The 17,904-nt window shown below is 37.4% G+C and overlaps 1 protein-coding gene across 3 annotated transcripts in view; it reads left to right on the top strand.

Annotated features, from left to right (window-relative positions):
- The window catches only part of PCSK5 (proprotein convertase subtilisin/kexin type 5), a 225,291-nt gene that overhangs the window by 190,478 nt on the left and 16,909 nt on the right, over nt 1-17,904 (top strand). For all 3 annotated transcript variants that reach the window (XM_085042105.1, XM_085042107.1, XM_085042106.1), the window contains exons 25-27: nt 7,989-8,031; nt 8,839-8,981; nt 10,085-10,285. In XM_085042105.1, coding sequence (XP_084898231.1) covers nt 7,989-8,031; nt 8,839-8,981; nt 10,085-10,285 — 387 coding nt within the window. The remainder of the gene's footprint in view (nt 1-7,988; nt 8,032-8,838; nt 8,982-10,084; nt 10,286-17,904) is intronic.

The following is a 17,904-nucleotide window of genomic DNA, read 5'->3' as shown; positions in this document are numbered from 1 at the left end:
TCTGTGCTCTTTACAAAGCTTGTGACTTTAAATTCTTAATTTTTCTTCTGAAATTGTTTAGTGGCAATCTGTGTTTTGAATTAGGGAGAAATGTACAATGTATGAATAGCATCTTTTCTTAAAAATAATAATTTCAAGTAACTCAGAGGATGATTTTCTTTGTATATGAACTTTATAAGCCTGTAGAAGATGGGAAGGCTATTCATGGTCAGCTGGCACACAGAAACATGGGCTGTACTCATCCCCCTTTTTCCTCAGAGAATTACTGATCTCCTAAATATTAATAATCTGCAACATTCACTACACACTTTCAAATTCTTGCACTCAAAGTTCTGATTTAAAAGAGGTTTTTTAAGAGCTTCAAGGGTCAACAAAACTGATGCAGGTAAAACAAAGACTGAATTAATATTCACTGCTGTACAAAGTCAGAAGTATTAAGATGCCAGAGTTTAATAACAGGAATTCTATTAAGGAAAGTCTTTGGTGGTCACAATGCATATATTATTGAGAGTCAGAGACTGGTTCAGTGTTAATTCTATTTGGAACAGAACAGCAGTGCACAATCCCAAGCAGATTTTTGTGTTCTTGAGTTAAAGCAGAACTTGTGAGATTCAAACTTTAAATAAGTCAGGTAGCTCTGGTAGATACCTATATTTACAATATGGAAGATATTTGTTTGTATTTCTACTGTTAATGTTTCATGAGTTTTCAGGCATATCAACAACTTCATTCACAGATAAGTTGATCCCAGTAATGGTTTTCTCATGTCTAATCAGAAAGCTGATATATTTAGAAACTTTTGTAAAAAACCCTAAAAACCAAAAATTTAACTGCCTGTCTCTTTCAAGAAATTAATTCTTTTTCAAGCTCTAGAAAAATTACACTGCCATAAAAATAACCTCAAATAGTAAAATTTCAATGTGAGAAAATATGGAATGTGCTACATTTAGTTTCATATCTTCACAGTCTTTCTACAGACTCCCTTTTTAAAGCAAGTGAATGCTGGAGGATTTTGCTGTCTCTTTGTCCTATCTTCCCTGCAACACAATTGAGTAATTTAATCTAAGAACTGTAGAGCAGGTGTAGGATAAGTTCAATGCTATGAACTTTTCAGGTAAAAGTGCAGGGGGAAAAACAAAAGGAATGAAGTAATCATAACAATTGGAATAAAAATTATAAAGCTCACATACTGAAAGTAGTTATTCATATATACAAATGCAAATATGTTTTGTGAATATTTATGGATCTACAGCTGACTCAAGACCTTTCTCTCACAGAAAATCACTCAGCACCTGCTCCTTCTGAAGTGATTTTAGTTCCTTCAGTATAAATCCTAAGAAGTAAAAACAATTAACTTCTTCATTATATACTGAGCACAGGATCACTTAGAGAAGTTTTATGTATTTAAAATGAAATATCAGGGCATGATGACATTACATTCTAAACCAGGAGCAACAAAATGCAAGTGATTCTCTTACTGTCTACAAATGACAATAATTATTATATTTTTCTCTTTTCTTGTTGACAGAAGCCTAGTTTTTAGGAGGGACATATATGAGCTTATAAAGATAATTGAACTGCCTGTTTTCCTACGAGCCTGAAAACGTTTTGCTCAAAATATTTTTTTCACAAGGTACTAAATAACAGATTAAACCACCAGCTGCAGTCTCAGGCAATATTGTCCTGCTTTGTGCAGGCAGGAAAATGAATAAAATTTCCTCCCTTCTGGCATGATGCCATGTGACAGCAGAATAGAGAAAGTCTATGTGGGCAATATCTCTTCTTGATCAGTAATGACACTACATCCAGATTAAGACCAAAGTATCGTAGTTTTGTGATGGTTTGATACTTTACATCCCATATCAGGCATTTCAGAGAAGAAAGTAAAACCCACCCACTAAGTAACACTGCAGGTTGTTCTCCACCAGGTGTGACTATAAGAAAGTAGATTGATACTGTTTGTTTGTAAGATCTTCTGGAATCCTCAAGGAATGTAGTTATATCTCTCTGGTTCCCTCCAAGTTTAGAGTGGATTTTGTTTTAGGGCGCCAGTGTGACAATACATCTTTACTGTATCAACACTAAAGGTCTAAGAGCAAAGATAGGAACTCTGAGAGAGAGACTTAATCAGTGACAGGTAAACTATGTAGTTAAAATACAAAGGATGGTTTCTTTTAAATTCAGGTAATCCTTTTCTTTCTGTTTCACTTCATCAATTCAGAGGCCACTCATATTTTAAGGAGACTGAGAATCTTTAATGTTCACAGATACCATTCTGCCTGCAGATGCTCACAAGTCCTGGGATATGTAGTGAGAACATTGCCTTAGAAAGCACTGACCCCAAAGAGATCCACAGCTTTGTGTACATGGTGTCCAAACAATGGCCATGCATGTCAGGGCTCACCTCCCCACTTTCCCCTGCCCACATGCTCTGGGGTGCATTTGACTTTGATGCCACACCAGCCCAACTGGCATTCTTGGGTGCACAACTTCCTGTGAGATCTGAAAGGAAGACTTGCACAGGCACAAGTCAAGCCTTAATGGTGACTTCAGTACAGATGTTTCATTCTAAATTTTTACAAACTTCAAATATATTCCCACTTCTGTGCAAGCAAACACTAGCACAATATTGGACATACAAAGTGTGTAAGAAACTGTGCTGGGTACATCACAAGGCCACACTGCCAAGATTATCTTTATGGCTTTGGTACCTCAGCTCTTATAATCTGATTTTGGGCACTCTGAGCCTACTTTTTAGAGCAGCAATGAACGATTGCTCCCTCTGATGCAGAAAGATGAGAACTGCAGGTCTTCATTACCTCTGACCATCAGGTTTTGATTAAATTTTAATGTCTCTTTTTCTGGTGGGTACAAGTAAACATCATGAAGTCTACAAAATTAAATCCAGTTTCCTCAACAAAAGCAGCTTTTGAAAGAGAAAGCTCTGCTGCAAAAAATATTAAGGAGGAGGATATTCGTTATGCCATTGCAGCATTTACCTTCCACCTCTCAATGTAAGTTCACTTACTCACATATTTAGATAACTGCAGAATAACATTCATGTTTTTGCCCGACTTTTAAAACCATAATGAATTTCAGACACCTTTTTCAAAGTCAAACTTTTCTTTTTGGAAAGCCCGTGGCTATAAGCCCCAGTCAGAACAAAGGAAAAATATAAGGTAAAACTGTAGATTCTGAACCACTTAAGTAACTTTTCTAAGAGAATTTCAGAGTCAATACAATGCAACAACATAAAAATCTTGGGTCCTATTTCTTCTGTTTAAAATACAACACATTAATTAATGTGTTTTCTCAAATACCTACAGCTGTCTAATAACATAATTTACATATGCCCTTTTGCACTTACATAATGAACAGCCACAAAATTTGGGTACCCTTGAAGGTGATAAGAGACAAACTTCTCTGATATGCAATGTCTACTGCCTCGCATATGTGTACTTCACCAGCAGAAATTGCCACACCATTAACTATAATGCTGAGTAAGTGCAAGCACCTAGTTCATTGAGGAGGTAAATATTTGCAGCACATGGAGCTCACACAGATCACTGGTAAACTCATAGGAATGGAGGAAGGACAGGTCTTCCTCTCAGAGGTGATTGTGAAGGCCAGGCATCCTCTCAATTTGTGGTGCCTGTCTTCCTGCCAATGTGCTCCCATGGAGCCATGCTTTCCTGACCCAACACTTAATTACTTGTGGGTTCTCTTCTACACACCTCACCCAACTTGTGAAAGTAAAATGTCTGATGATATGAATAGTTCTTATGGGTTCCTACGGAATACCTCATCTCCATGCAGCAAAATACAATATATACTGACTTGTGATCCATCCAGATTTCTACAGGGAGCAACATGACATGGCTTTGCAGCATTTGCACCAGGACTATTTTCAGAGGATAACGCTGAGAATAAAGTACTCCTCAGTAAGGTGCAGAGTGAGGAGAAGTCATAAAACTTTTCTCTTTCAAAAATCAATGCTGAGAAAACCCAAGGAGATACATCCCTGAGAGTAAAAACCTACCAAAGGAGCATTTCAGCCCAAGTGTGTCTCTTTGATCTAGCTAGGTAAAGCCTGAGCAGCTCTCAAAGGTCATCAGAACCTAACTAGTTAATTTGGCCTGGGTTCTAAGGTCTATGTACAAACATAAAGCTATAAAGCCAGAAAGTGAGAATAAATAATACACAAATTATCAACAAGATCCATTATACAGAGTGAAATTGGAGAACATAGACTTTGTAAGGCTGTGGAAGTGAGAAAAAAAGTATTTGGAGAAGATTTAAGGAAGTGTGAGAAAGCTGAAAGGGCAGCACAGTGAACAGACTCAGGCTTACAGATATAGATTTATCATTGCATGGTAAATGAGAGAAAATTGATCTGGTTCCCATAGCAACCTAAGAAAGACAAAGGAAAACTTCATTTCTTCAAACCACCCCTGATGATGAATAGACCTTGGCTTTCAAGACAAAATTATGATAAGGATAGGTTTTTTATCTCAGAGTAAATCTTCTGCAAGAGGTTAGTCTTGCAGAAGGGGTTTTAGATTTGCACATAATAAGACTTGTTTCAGCAAGCTTCTGTGGTTACAATATGCAGTCTGTGCAAAAATAATGCCCAGAAAGTTTTGGAGCTGTTCTCTCTTATTTTCAGTTCTGACATTTCAGTGTAGGCAGAACACTACATTAGAGCATGTTGTCTTTCTTAGAGTAAAGGTAAAAGAGAATTTCCTTGTACACTAAGGATACAAGGTGTATGTATTGAAAAAAACTTTCTTTCTCTGATTTTTTTCTCTTTCTGAGAAAGAAAAAACTACTTCCTGTATAAAATCCAGGCTGGGGAAAAAGCACTGGAAAAGCTTAAGATATGAGATTGAGCCATGAGTTCTGCAAGGACAGAATATTCCAGATTTTATTTTAAAGTTCTGCATAGAAAGAAGAGCACAAAAGAAAACTAGTGGATCACATCAGAAATTCACCCAGCTCAGAAGCCACTGACCAAACATACTTCTAAAATTACATATAGAGAGAAAACATGTATTCCTACTCCTTGAACAACTTGCAGTTCAGGAACATCATTAATCAAAACAGTCAAGAAATGTTAGCTGCTGAATCATTCTGCTGGAATTACTGAAGAAAATATACATTAAAACAAATATAATCTAAACCATCTGTATACCAGACCCTCTTTTCAGAGAAGTTTGCTGCCTCCTAGAGGCCCAAATTAGGGACCTTACCAAAAAAATGAAGAGGTTAATAGAGCCTTTGAAATACCAACTACTACTCCTTTCACGTGAGTATCAGTGATATTTCAACAAGAAGATCAAGATTAATCAAAAGAGATTTCAGGACACTGGAAAGACCAAGTGCCAGATCCTATGCTTTGGCCACAATAACCTCATGCAGCGCTCCAGCCCTGGGGAAGAATGGCTGGAAAGTGACAGAGTGGAAAAGGACCTGGGGGTGCTGGTTGAACATGAGCCAACCATGTACCAAGGTGGCCAAGAAGGCCAGGAACACCCTGGCTTATGTCAGACACAGTGTGGCCAGCAGGACTGAGAGACTGATTCTTCCCTGTGTTCAGCACTGATGAGGTCACACTCAGAGTGCTTTGTCCAGAAAGGACTTGAAGCTGCTGGAGCAGATGCAAAGCAGGGCAACGAAGCTGGTGAAGGGCCTGAAACACAAGTCTTATTAGGAGAAGCTGCAAGAGCTGGAATTGTTTAGCCTGGAGAAAAGGAGGCTCAGGGGGAACTTCTGAACTCGTTAAAACTGCCTGAAAGCAGGTTGTAGCCAGGTGCAGGTTGACCTCTTCTCCCAGCCAACTAGCGAGAGGATGAGAAGACAGATTTTGTCTGCATGTGGGGAAGTTTAGATTGGACATTAGGAATAACTGCTTTATAGAAAGAGGGGTTAGAACTAATGGGCTGCTCAGGTAGGTGGTAGAACCACTGTCCCTGGAGGTGTTTATAGAAAACTGGACATGGCACTTATTGCCATGAACCAGCTGATGTGGTGCTCAGTCAAAAGCCAGATTTGCTGATCTCAGAGGTCTTTTCCAGACTAATTGATTCCACAATTCTGTCATTCAGGAGAGAAGGTAGTGTTTTCTTCAGTTCTCCCAGAAATGAAGAGCATAATCTGTCACAATATTCTTCTGGACAAAACATCCTGCACAGAGCTGGATAAACAGATCATGAGCAGCTGGCTCATGGCTCGGGCATGAGGGGCTATGGTGAATGAGGCCACCTGTAAGCAGTGGGGCTCTGCAGGGCTCCATCCTCAGCCCTGTGCTCTTCAATATCTTCATAAATGACCTGGATACAGAACTGGAAGGGATACCAAGCATGTTCACAGATGATACAAAATTAGGAGGAGCTCTTGACTCCCTCGAAGGCAGGGAGGTCCTGCAGAGAGACCTCAGCAAATTAGAGCACTGGGCAATCACCAACCATATGAAGTTCAACAAAGGAAAGTGCAGGATTCTGCACCTGGGATGGGGCAACTCTGGATGTATGGACAGTCTAGGGAATGAGATGCTGAAGAGCAGTGCCATGGAAAGGGACCTGGGAGTCCTGGTCAGTGGAAAGTTGAACAGGAGTCAGCAGTGCCCTGGCAGCCAAGTGTGTCCTGGGGTGCACCAGGCACAGCATCACCAGCCAGGCAAGGGAGGGGATTGTCTCACTCTGTTCTACACTGGGGTAACCTCACCTCGAGTGCTGTGGGCAGTTTTGGGCACCACAACATAAGACATTAAGCATCTTCCAAAAAAGGGCCTCAAGGATGGTGAGGAGTCTGGAGGGAAAGCTTTTTGAGGAGCAGCTGATGTCACTTGGTTTACTCAGCCTGGGGAAGATGAGACTGAGGGGAGACCTGGTTGCAGTCTACAACTTCCTTGTGAGGGGAGGAAGAGGGGCAGACATTTACCTCTTCTCTGTGATGACCAGTGACCAGTGACAGCCCAAGGGAATGGGCTGAAGTTGTCTCAGGTTGGATAGAAAAGGTTGTTCACTGAGAGGGTGGTTGTGCACTGGAGCAGCTCCCCAGGGAAGTGGTCACAGCACCAAGCCTGCCAGAGATTGGGAAGTGCTTGCAAAATGCTCTCAGGCACATGGTGTGACTCTTGGGGATGGTGCTGTGCAGGGCCAGGATCTGGATTCAATGATCCTTGTGGGTCCCTTCCAGTTCAGCATATTCTGTGATTCTGTTTATAAATACATTCACCCAAGTTGTTATGTTTCCTTCCATTCTGCTGCCTTTGGGATATTTGGCTAAGTTGAAAGAAATGGTGAATAGAAGATAATAGAAAGAAGGCTATATAAAATACTCTTCACTTTTTAAGCCAAATCCATAATTTTAACAGTTTTAAAAATAGTATAACACTTTTCCTATTCATTCAACAAATTTTTTTAATACAAAAATTAATTTTCTAGTGGGAAAGTTTACCCCAAAAACTTGTACCACCACCACCACCTCTTCCACCACTACCCCCTCTCCAAATACAGAAACTTGCTTGTGTAGCTCGGGATTTTAAAAACCGATTACTTAGACGTCTGAAATTTTTGTTTTTACAGGTGTAAAAAGTTTTTAACTTATCTTTGCAACAAACAAAGAAATAGGATGAAATTACATTTTCAGATAAGTTACAGTCTCATTTTAACAGTTCATTTGACCCAACTTGAACCCCGATGAAGGTTCTGCTTTTCAGATCATCACTTCCTAAGGACTTAACTTCTCCCAGGTACCTGTTGTGGTTTATGCTGAGGACTATGAAAATACAGGCCAGGATCTGACTGAGGAAGAGTTCATCTCAAAACAAATGATAACAGATTCAGAGACAACAGTGATCTTGTAATGGCTGTAATTGTAGTATAAGAAACATTAACATAAAAATGGTGTAGCTAAAACAAATTCTTTTCAGCATTCAGGTTTTTACTCTGGAAATTATTTACATAATTTTATATATTTAATTTCAGATGATCCAAGAATCTGTATAACATGCATTCAAAACTATTACATGTAAGTATAGCTATATAGCTCTTGATGACTATATATTTTTCTTAATCAAAAATGTGCACTTCACTTCATAGATCTGTGCTGTGTATGTTGTCTCATCCTTTAAATTGCCTGTCTGAAAAACAGTAACATGGAAAAAGGCTTGGGAAACGTTGGAAGACTAGCCAATCACTTGGTAGTGAGACTTGTTAAAACTTATGGGCTGGTGGGACTTTTGCATATCAGAAGAGAGGAATATGGAACAAAAAGTGTCAAAAAGTTAAGCAGTGCACATGGATTTGGAACCAGTTTGCTCTTAGTATGTTGTGTCTAGCTCTGGTATGTGAAGTTCATAAGACACACTTGTAAATGTACAGAGTTTGCGCAAAGGAATAAAAAATAGTTAAAAGCCAAAATTAAATTGAGAGAAAAGACTTCTACTGCTTTTCAAAGAGAGTATTAATAGATCCCTGTAAAAATTACAAAAAGAAAATATTTATTATGTTGACTTTATAAATGAAGGCACTAAATTGTATGTTTTTACAAGCTATCAGCTCTTTCCAAGCACAATAAAGTAATTTCTAATGAAGCATATATTCAGGTTTCTGCTACCTTTAAAAAATAAAAAAAAAATTAATTGTACTTAAGGATCCAAAGATTAGGAAATGTGGCTTTGCTAGCTGAATAAACAACATAACCACTTTGGATCCTCATTATAGAAATAATTTCTCTTCATTATGCTAATACATCTTTATCATTACCATCCCTAGAAAAACACACTCAGTGACCTTCAAAAGAAATTTACCAGTCATTTTCTCCTTTATCTTACAGGTATAAGCAGCATTGCTATAAATACTGTCCAGAAAATACCTACAGAGATGAAAGTTCTCTGCAGTGCAGAGACTGTCCTAGCAACTGTAGTAGCTGCAACAAGGATGGGTGTGACTTGTGTGAGGAAGGTTTTTATCTCTCAGGTAAACCAAGTACAAAGTATGGCATAATGCGCAAAAATAACTAACCTTTTCTTTAGAAAACTACTCTGGATCTAAATTCTCAAATTCATAAATCTGTTCTATGACAGATCGTGGAGGCTGAGGGGAGTTAGCTCTTTGCAGAATCAGGCATTTGCATTAATATAAGGTGGTTTGGTTACCCAGTAGTGTAATTTGGTCTAAAGGACCTATATATTTAAATTTCAACTCTTTGGGATACATTAAAAAATTGAATTTTATTCAGACTTTGTGAAAGGAGAGATTTGAATGTTTTCTTACTATTTGCTAATCTAGTTTGACTTTCAGATGCACATTAGACTCTGAAACGAGCTCAGCTAAAACCCCCAACTTCCACACCGGATTCATACAAGAGTAGGAATCTCCTAGCTTTATTAAGAAGCCATAAATCAGGCAGATCTGGTTCAGATATAGTGCCAAAAGTGAATCACAGGAACTCCTAAGGTTATAGTATTCTCATGCATTGGCAGTTGGAAGTGCCCAGTAGTGGCATCACACTCATGGAAAACTCTGCGGTCACAGCTGGGATGATCTGTTGATCTATGATTTTTTTTTAATTAAAATTAGATGGAACTCAAAAAGCTGTAAGTGCAACAACTTCCAGAGGTTTTGGTGAAGTATGTCAAAGCTTAATGTGAATAAGGTTTTAACCTGAGTTTAACTTTATATTCAGCAGAAACTAGAGATTCTATGGATTTGCACATGTCTAAAATTTGCATGTATCTAAAAATCTTAGGGCTAGTCTTCAATTTTATATTGAGACAGTATAGTTATTGGGACTCAACAGCAAAACTTTTACCCAGGCTTGGACTTCCATTAGATTTGTATGTACTAATATTTTGCATACTGATTGAAGCCAAGTTAGAGGTACATTTAAATGCAGATTGGTTTGAAGTTTGTGAAGTTCTTCACAAGAAACTTGAATTTTGACTTCATGCTAAAAAATTAGAATTTATATAGCTGCTGAGTTTCCTGTGTTCTTGTATACTGAGTTTTTTTCTTATACCATTTCTTGCTGAAGACAGAGGGATTGTCAATTATGCTTCCAGGCTCTGTTTCTGTTGCAGATGGCACGTGTGTGAGTGAGTGTGGAGAGGGCTTCTTCGCTGATGGCATCTCTAGAGAATGCGAGCCTTGCCACAGGAGCTGTGCAACCTGTGTTGGGTACAGTTACCAGAACTGTACTGGGTGCAAAAACAGTTTCCAACTCTCCCGTGGGCAGTGCCTGAATCCAATAAATTCTCTGCCAGCTGAGAAGTTGTGGAGAGGTGAGTTGAAACAGATCTCGTCATCTTTCCTGTTTCTCTGAAGACTAGTACAAAATTTAGAAAGAGTATAGCGAGATTGACTGAACTTGCACTTTTGTCAAACTTGCCATTTTAAAAGTATACTGACCAAACCCATTGGTTTCACAGACTGAAATTCATCTTCCTGCAAATAGTGTAACATTTCAATAAAACACTGGTGTTTCTCAGCTTTCTTATCTTAATAAAGTTTAAAAATATAATTGACAAAAAGATAAAAATATGAAAAAGATAAAAGATGGATAATAGATTAAGGCACTGGGAGTTCCTTATCTAAACTACTGGATGCCTCATAGGTTATGTTGTATACCAGCTTTGTGGCTATTTGTTCCCTACAGAAAAGTCAATATAAGTTGGAGGAAATGGAAAATAATACAAAATGTAGCTCTCTGTGTGCATAATGTGAAAAAAATCTATCATCTCTCTTGTTTCCTTTCTCCCCCATATATAGATATGCACTGTTTTCTGAGAGACCAAATATCAGCTGTAGGGCTACATTCTGACCTTCTGATCCTACGCTGGCCATTTCCACAACTTTTAGAAAATAATTGCTTTTTTATTGGTTGTCTCATCCACAGCATGGGGGAAGAAATTTTCTATTCCAAAAAGCCCTGAAAAAATCTAAAAGTTATTTGGAAGGAAAATGCTTTCATTTCATGATGTTGAGAGGAACACTGTAATAATTTTAAATATTATTTTCTTTCCTATCCATCTTCAAATTCAGCCTAGTACTGTCACAAATTTCTTATTTAAAATGTTTTAAATGAAGAGGGCATATATAGAACATTTGTCATTCCCATTATACTAATATATAAGGAACAATTGACTGTTTATGTTATAAAATGTAACTGTGCCACTGGGAAAAAATGGTGACTTTCAAACTGTATAATGGAACAGGAGTAGAATCTATTATAAGGTTTAGGGATTTACACCATTAGGAGTTCAAAGAACGCATGAAAAGCATCTGACAGGGATATTAGCTGAATGGAACAAATGACCAGATTACTAGCTGTATTTTGAATCAAATATACATTTTCTTCTGGCTCCTACTTTTTCATTTGAATCAAACACATCCAAGACTGACTATGCTTAGATCAATATGATTTTGTATTAGAAACTAAAATACAGCAATTAATACTTTGAGAAAAAATATTGACCATTTCTATTAATTACCTATCTGTTGGAGAAATGTTGTATCAAAACCTTTCTTTAATTCAAAAAGGTATCAGAGAGACCTAAAAATAAGAATATCAATAGAAAGTTGATCTCCTACAAGCATTTCTTTGTTTTTGATCCACAGAAGCAAGTCTGGTTTTGGTTTCTCTTTTAATTTAGGACTATATCTACATCAGTTCCATGAAAAGATCACATTTGTAGTCTGGTCAACCTATTGATTATCTCTTTCTCACACTGTCAAACACAGTGACTTCTTGCCAGCTTTTTTCATTTGAGCACACATCTGATGCAGTTCTGCATAAAACAACATTCCTGTGCTGTGAAACTTCTTTCTCTCCAGTAGTAAAAACACATTTGTCTTAGGGACATTTCAAAGTGCAAGATACATCTCAGTCAGGCTGCACTGGCTTGAACATTAATGACAGTTCCAAAGTCAGAGGATTCCTGCTGCAGCTGGTGATGGGACCTCAGAAAAAATGGCTGGCTGCTGTGCACATCCTCTGGGATAGACCTGCTGTGATTTCTGCAGTGTGGCAGCTTCTGTACCACATAACAGCTGGGAAAGTGATGTTGAACTTGGTGACACCCTGAGCTTTTTTATCCAGTCTTGCAAGCAGTAGTAACCGTCAAGGCAAAATGTGATGAAATTGCCACTGTGTTAAGTGAAGTTACATCTTTACTAACTACATTTATTGGCATTTTGTGAAGTTTCCTCTTCAGATACTGTAGATTCATCCAGTTTTCATAAAAAATATCTTTCCTTCCTTAAAAAACTACACAACCTAATTAATTTTTTTTAATTTTTAATTTTTTTTTTGCTAGACTATGACTCAATAATTTCATTTGATGATTTCATTGAAGGGGCAGATGTCAGCTGAGTCCAGATTTCCACCTGTACTGTCTATACTGGAGATTCTTCTTGCATGCTAAGATCCATAACAGAAAATATAAGATTCAAGCAGGCCAGACCAAAACACATTTAGCTCCAGGAGTGCATCACAGGAGTGATAGGGCTGTTCCTGGTTAGAGACTGCAGTACATTTCACACCCTGATAATATTTTGAAATATATGGATCTTTTTAAAAGGGAAAAAAGAAACCAAACCAAGCAACCAAGATCTTCCCATTCTTCACAATATGTCACAATTATTTTCTTCATTATCTAAAGCTTTCTGAAAACCAATAAAATTTAGGAGAGGGAGTCACTGTTATTGTCCACACAATTCTGTAGAATTAGTACAAGAATGGATAAAACAAACACCTATCTGTGTTCCTTGAAATTTACTGTCAGTGTGCATCCTGGTTCTCATGCCTGTACAGAAAACATCTCTGGGTCAAGAACCAGTTGTCCCTCTCCAGCTTGTTTTAAGCATATCCGTAGATCATCCTCATTTCCATTATGTATTTCAAAGATTATGGGCACAGGGAACATAATTTTTCTTTCATACTTGAGGGCAAAGTCATAGCATCTTTCCAAGTGTTTTACCAGCTGCTCTGGACAAATGTATCTGGGAATATTTTATCTCATTTTACCTTTTTGTTGTTGTTCTTCTTCTTCTTTTGTTTATTACTATACAGTTTGATTTTATCCAGGGTTATTTTTCCTTACCAAAATACAAGGATCTTCCATTTCATCTGTAGTCAAGTTTTCTAAGGGTAGCCTGTCATGCAGCATGACAGGTACAATCAAAGCAGTTTGTCCAGGCTGTAGGGGATAAAAGAATAGTTTCATGATTTTCACCAGCCCCCTGTGGGCAAGATTGTGGCCAAGATTTGGCTTTTGACTAGCATCTTATCTGGCTGTTCATCAATATAAGATTACACCATGTCCTGAGCATCCTCAATATATTTACATTAGTGCAGCACCATGGTAGAGCTGCCTCTGGTCTTCAGTAGCCTGAATTATAGAATCTGATTAAAGCAAGAGGCCAGACCATTACCAGTCCTACTGTTTGGGGGAATTGAGCTGGGTCTGGGCAGATAGGTAGTAAATAAACAACCTTGCCCTTGCCATGGGAATGAAGGTAGGAGAGCACCAAATGCATCTTCACTACCAGGCCTGCGCCAGACAGTTGCAGGAAAACAACACAAGTAGGAAGACAGACAAGATTTCCAAACCTGATGGTTTACATCAGCTTTTACTATGTTACTTTTCTATTTATTCTTCTTTAGAAATGAACTAATTGAGACTTGAGGTATTAGACCTTGAATTGTATTACAAACAATGAAACAATTTCTCTTTGGCTCTTCCAGCCACGTGAATTCAATGGGTTCCACTGCGGGCTTAGCGAGAACGTTGACATACCATGTGGAGCAATGTGATTTTTGGGGAAAACTCTCGTTTTGCTGGTTCCAAGACTAACATAATGTAAGGGCAGTACTTCAGAGCCTGCCATGGAGAAAACAACTCAGGGTCTGGCTTGCTTTGCAAGTTGAGCCTAGTCCATTTAGGTTAGAATTAAAACCTTTGTGAATGTGGAATACGCTTTTATTTTCTATCATGTTCAACCTTTCACTTGCACTTTTTTATGTAAGGATAAATTATAGACCTGTCTCATGAATTTTTATGAGCAAACACTCCAGCAACCAAAACATTCTATTTTAAAAAACTATTTTAAATGGTATTTACTTTTCTGGTACATTCTGCTGGACAACTGTTCAACTCATATCAGGAATCCCTAAAAAGTCATATTCACGTGTGAAGTAGTGTGACAGGCTATGTCTGTTATTCAGGCTTTTAGAAAGACAGGGCAAGCCAAAAAAAGGAGAAAGGAGAAAACCCAACAACTGAGCTCTAGGTTTCTAGTGTGAAACGTCTGTATTTTATCTCACGTACCAGATGATGAAATTGATTTGGAAGCCAGAAAACACACTACTGTAAGCTTAATTCACCAAGTGAGTACACAGCCCCTTTCAACTGGATTAGGTATTTTGCAAGTTATGGTGAGGTCTTTATTTTGCCAGATCACTAAATGACTGCACTCTTAAAAATAGTAATTCCTTGGTTTAGTATGCCATATTTTAATGAAAATTAAAAATGGGAAAAGATAGGTACTGAATGAGATCTATTTCTAATACAAATTCAAAATGGAATATATGTTTCTCTACACACAGATAAATAGCAGCAGTTTACTATTACATCCCACCCCCAATAAAAAGAGCAACCTCCCACAAGCACTATTGACCAGCTGCATTTTCCTTTTCCTAAATACAGAGCAAAACAAAATCAGTAAAAATGTACTGGTTGACAGAAAACAATAATTCAGGCTTTAAGAGGACCTTAATGCAGCTCTGCAGATATACTTCTAAAGGTTTCAGAATATGGGAAGGAAAAAAAAAAAGGAAAGGGCTGTGCAGAAGACAGGAGAGAAAGCAGCAGTAGGGTCATGGACTTTTAAACATGAAAATGTTATGGCATTTAGAGTGCAGAATTACAACATCATGGGAAGTGGTAGAAGACCTTTCTAATTCATCACCATCCATACATGAAATTTCAGGTTACTAGAAGCAAGCAAAAGTGATCCATTATCAAATATATTCTTATGATTGATGATTTCATATTCTGGTTATTTTTTTATAAAATAATATAGTTGTTACCAGATAACTAGATTAGTAACTAATGGTTATTGCAGAGTGTCATTTCCTTTCCAGCACTCCTATAATATCCTTAAATTTACAGTTCACAGTGGGAGAGGTCTAGCATTTTATTTCATATGTATATTGTTTTCAGTATGTTTTACTCTATTTATATAATTGCAATTACTTCATGGATATATGCAACCTGTTTTGGTTTTTTTATTCATGATTGTATTACTTTTGCAAGAACAGTGCCATGCACAGAATCAAATCTAACAAACTAAGCTACACTTCAACTGGATCACATTCAAATCATGTCATACTGCACAATGTAAAAGCTAGACAGGTCACCTCCTCAAAGGAATACACTTGCAGTTAGAAACAGCATTTTTTTCCCTTCTGCATCCCTCACTAAAGTAGTTCCACCATGATCCAATAACAAAACAGATTGTAAATATACAATCCTTTCAGAAATTAGTATCTAGGAGCTAAGGGTATTACAAATGTACAAACATGCCTACACTGATAGCAACTCAAATGACAAAGTTTTAACTCCCTTTTTTACTCATAGATAAGCATGAATAAATGAGATTAAAATTGAAGGAAATATACCACCTTTTGTTGGTTTGAATTCCTCCTGCTTGCACTACCTGGCCTAAAGATCCATTCTCCAAAAGGAACGGGCAGAGGGAGCAAGGTGGATGGCACAGGGGAGATGAGAAACTAGACAGAGTTCTTATAACACCATTGCGGCTCTGAATTAAATTAAGGAGGAACTATAAGGCAATTCAAACACTTTTATACTGCATACAGAAGGCATATTTCTTTATATGTGGCCATATCTCTGCTCATATGTCCTCAGGTTTTGTAGAGGGTTTCGCCTTGGTTTTTTAGAATAAACTTACATTTCCAGAACACATGGTGAGCCTGTGAAGAGGATCGTACTTGTTTCCAGATGAACCCATGATTTTCACCCTGAATATTTTTGAGGACTCATTTAATTTTTCTCTAAAACCAGTCTGAAAAAATGCTGGGAATTCTAAGGAAGTTGACTGAAGTAAAAATAAAGGACAACGGGGACATTGTGTTAACTGGAAATAAAATTTCACTCTTTTTTTCCTTAATTAATTTTGTGGTCACAGTTAACATCTTACAGTAATCTGTTTCAAGAAAATCTGCCACTTTCTCATTCATGCTGCACAACTCCAAATGAGAAAAGAGAATAGGAAAAAAAATTTCTCAGTCTTCCCCCTTCCAGGTTTCTAATTCCTTGAATAGACTGAATGGACAAGAACACTGCAGTAGCTTCAAAGCTGCAGGAATACTTAGCTCAAGAAATAATGAGATTCAATTTTTCAAATTCTATAAAAGAACAAGAGAGACTTAGCTGGGTCAAAGTTGTTACTCATTGTGACAAAGACACAAGAATAAAGGTGGTCATGAGTCAGATTCTGACCTGATTTTCAATAGAGCGCTTTTGCTTTTGAAAATAAAAAATAGATATTGAATTTTTTTTTTTTTTGCAGAATGTAAGTGTGAGGATAAAACTAACTCAATAGTTCTGCAAAGATCATTCATTTTGTTGAAAACTCAAGTCTTCCAAGGGAAAGGAAAATACAACCCAACAGCTGAACCCAGTAATTTTCAAATTTTCCATTTGCCATCAGTCCAAAAACCAAGGAATTATATGTTGCATGACAATTTCTTCAGCTTTGTAAAGTTTTTTTTGTAAGGACCTTGTTACATTATTGAAAGTAGTGTGCACAGTTTTCTGAAAAACCTTTTCTTGCACCACATTTTCCCATTGGGGAAATTTTTGCTGTGAAGGACATTTACATTTAAAAAATTCACATTATTCTAAATGTGTGTTGCATTTCAGGGTTTTTTAGTAAATGAGACCCACAGTAACAAGTAAGACTCGTTTTACCTACCCATAATTGTTTTTAAAAAATAATTTTTACAGATTTCCTCTGTCAATATTTAAATTGGGAAATTTAAATAACTCCATTTGACTGGATGCTAAATGTTGTTTCTGTTGTCAGTAGAAGCCTAATTGCTGGTGTACATTCCCCTCTAGTGGCGACTAGTAACTATAACAAAAACCAGGACATACTGCAAAAGGGAAACAGAAATAAAAACTATTTCACTGAAAAATATCTTTATTTTTCATTGTAAGGCTTCAAACATTTAGAAAGAATGAGCTTCTTTAAATATTCTTCAGCAATAGTTAACAACTTCTCTGCTTAACTTCACTTGGTCTTTACTCAAAAACAGCAAAAGAGACAAGCTCTGCATGAATGAAGTCAGGATAATAGAAAACCTTATGATATCCAACTTTTCTGGAGTATTTCTTACATTCTTACAGTCAACATCAGGGACACTGTTAAATGTTTTGTTGAATACTGAAGAGTAATGAAAAACATGAAGCTAAGGCATAGCCTCTCCAAAAAATCCTTTGACAGTGAACTGACAAAAGTAAGCAATTATCTATTTGAAGATTATTTCTATAAGAAAATTCAACATGCTTAAGTGCTACATACCTTAAAAAGAATCAAACTGCCCTCTGCATTTGGGGCAATTATTTACAGTAGATTTCTTTTAGAAGGACATGGTGTCACCTGAAATACAGAAAATAGGTATTCAGCAGAGAAAAAAAAGCATAGAAATTAGTCAGCAAGAGCCAGTGTTAGTGTGCAGAGATGTACTTGACCCTTCCTGTTTGATTTGTCTGTCAGCATCCCAGGGAAGCTGAGACCCTTGTGCCTGACCACTCTGTCATTGTCCCATTTGGGGATGATTCACTGAGCAGTCCTGCTGGATCAGAGGGCAGTT

This window comes from Lichenostomus cassidix, chromosome Z (assembly GCF_008360975.1).
Source record: "Lichenostomus cassidix isolate B80296 chromosome Z, HeHo_3.0, whole genome shotgun sequence".
Lineage (NCBI taxonomy): Eukaryota > Metazoa > Chordata > Aves > Passeriformes > Meliphagidae > Lichenostomus > Lichenostomus cassidix.
Note: the sequence above shows the minus strand (reverse complement) of the source record. Positions and strands in the feature narration are given on the sequence as shown.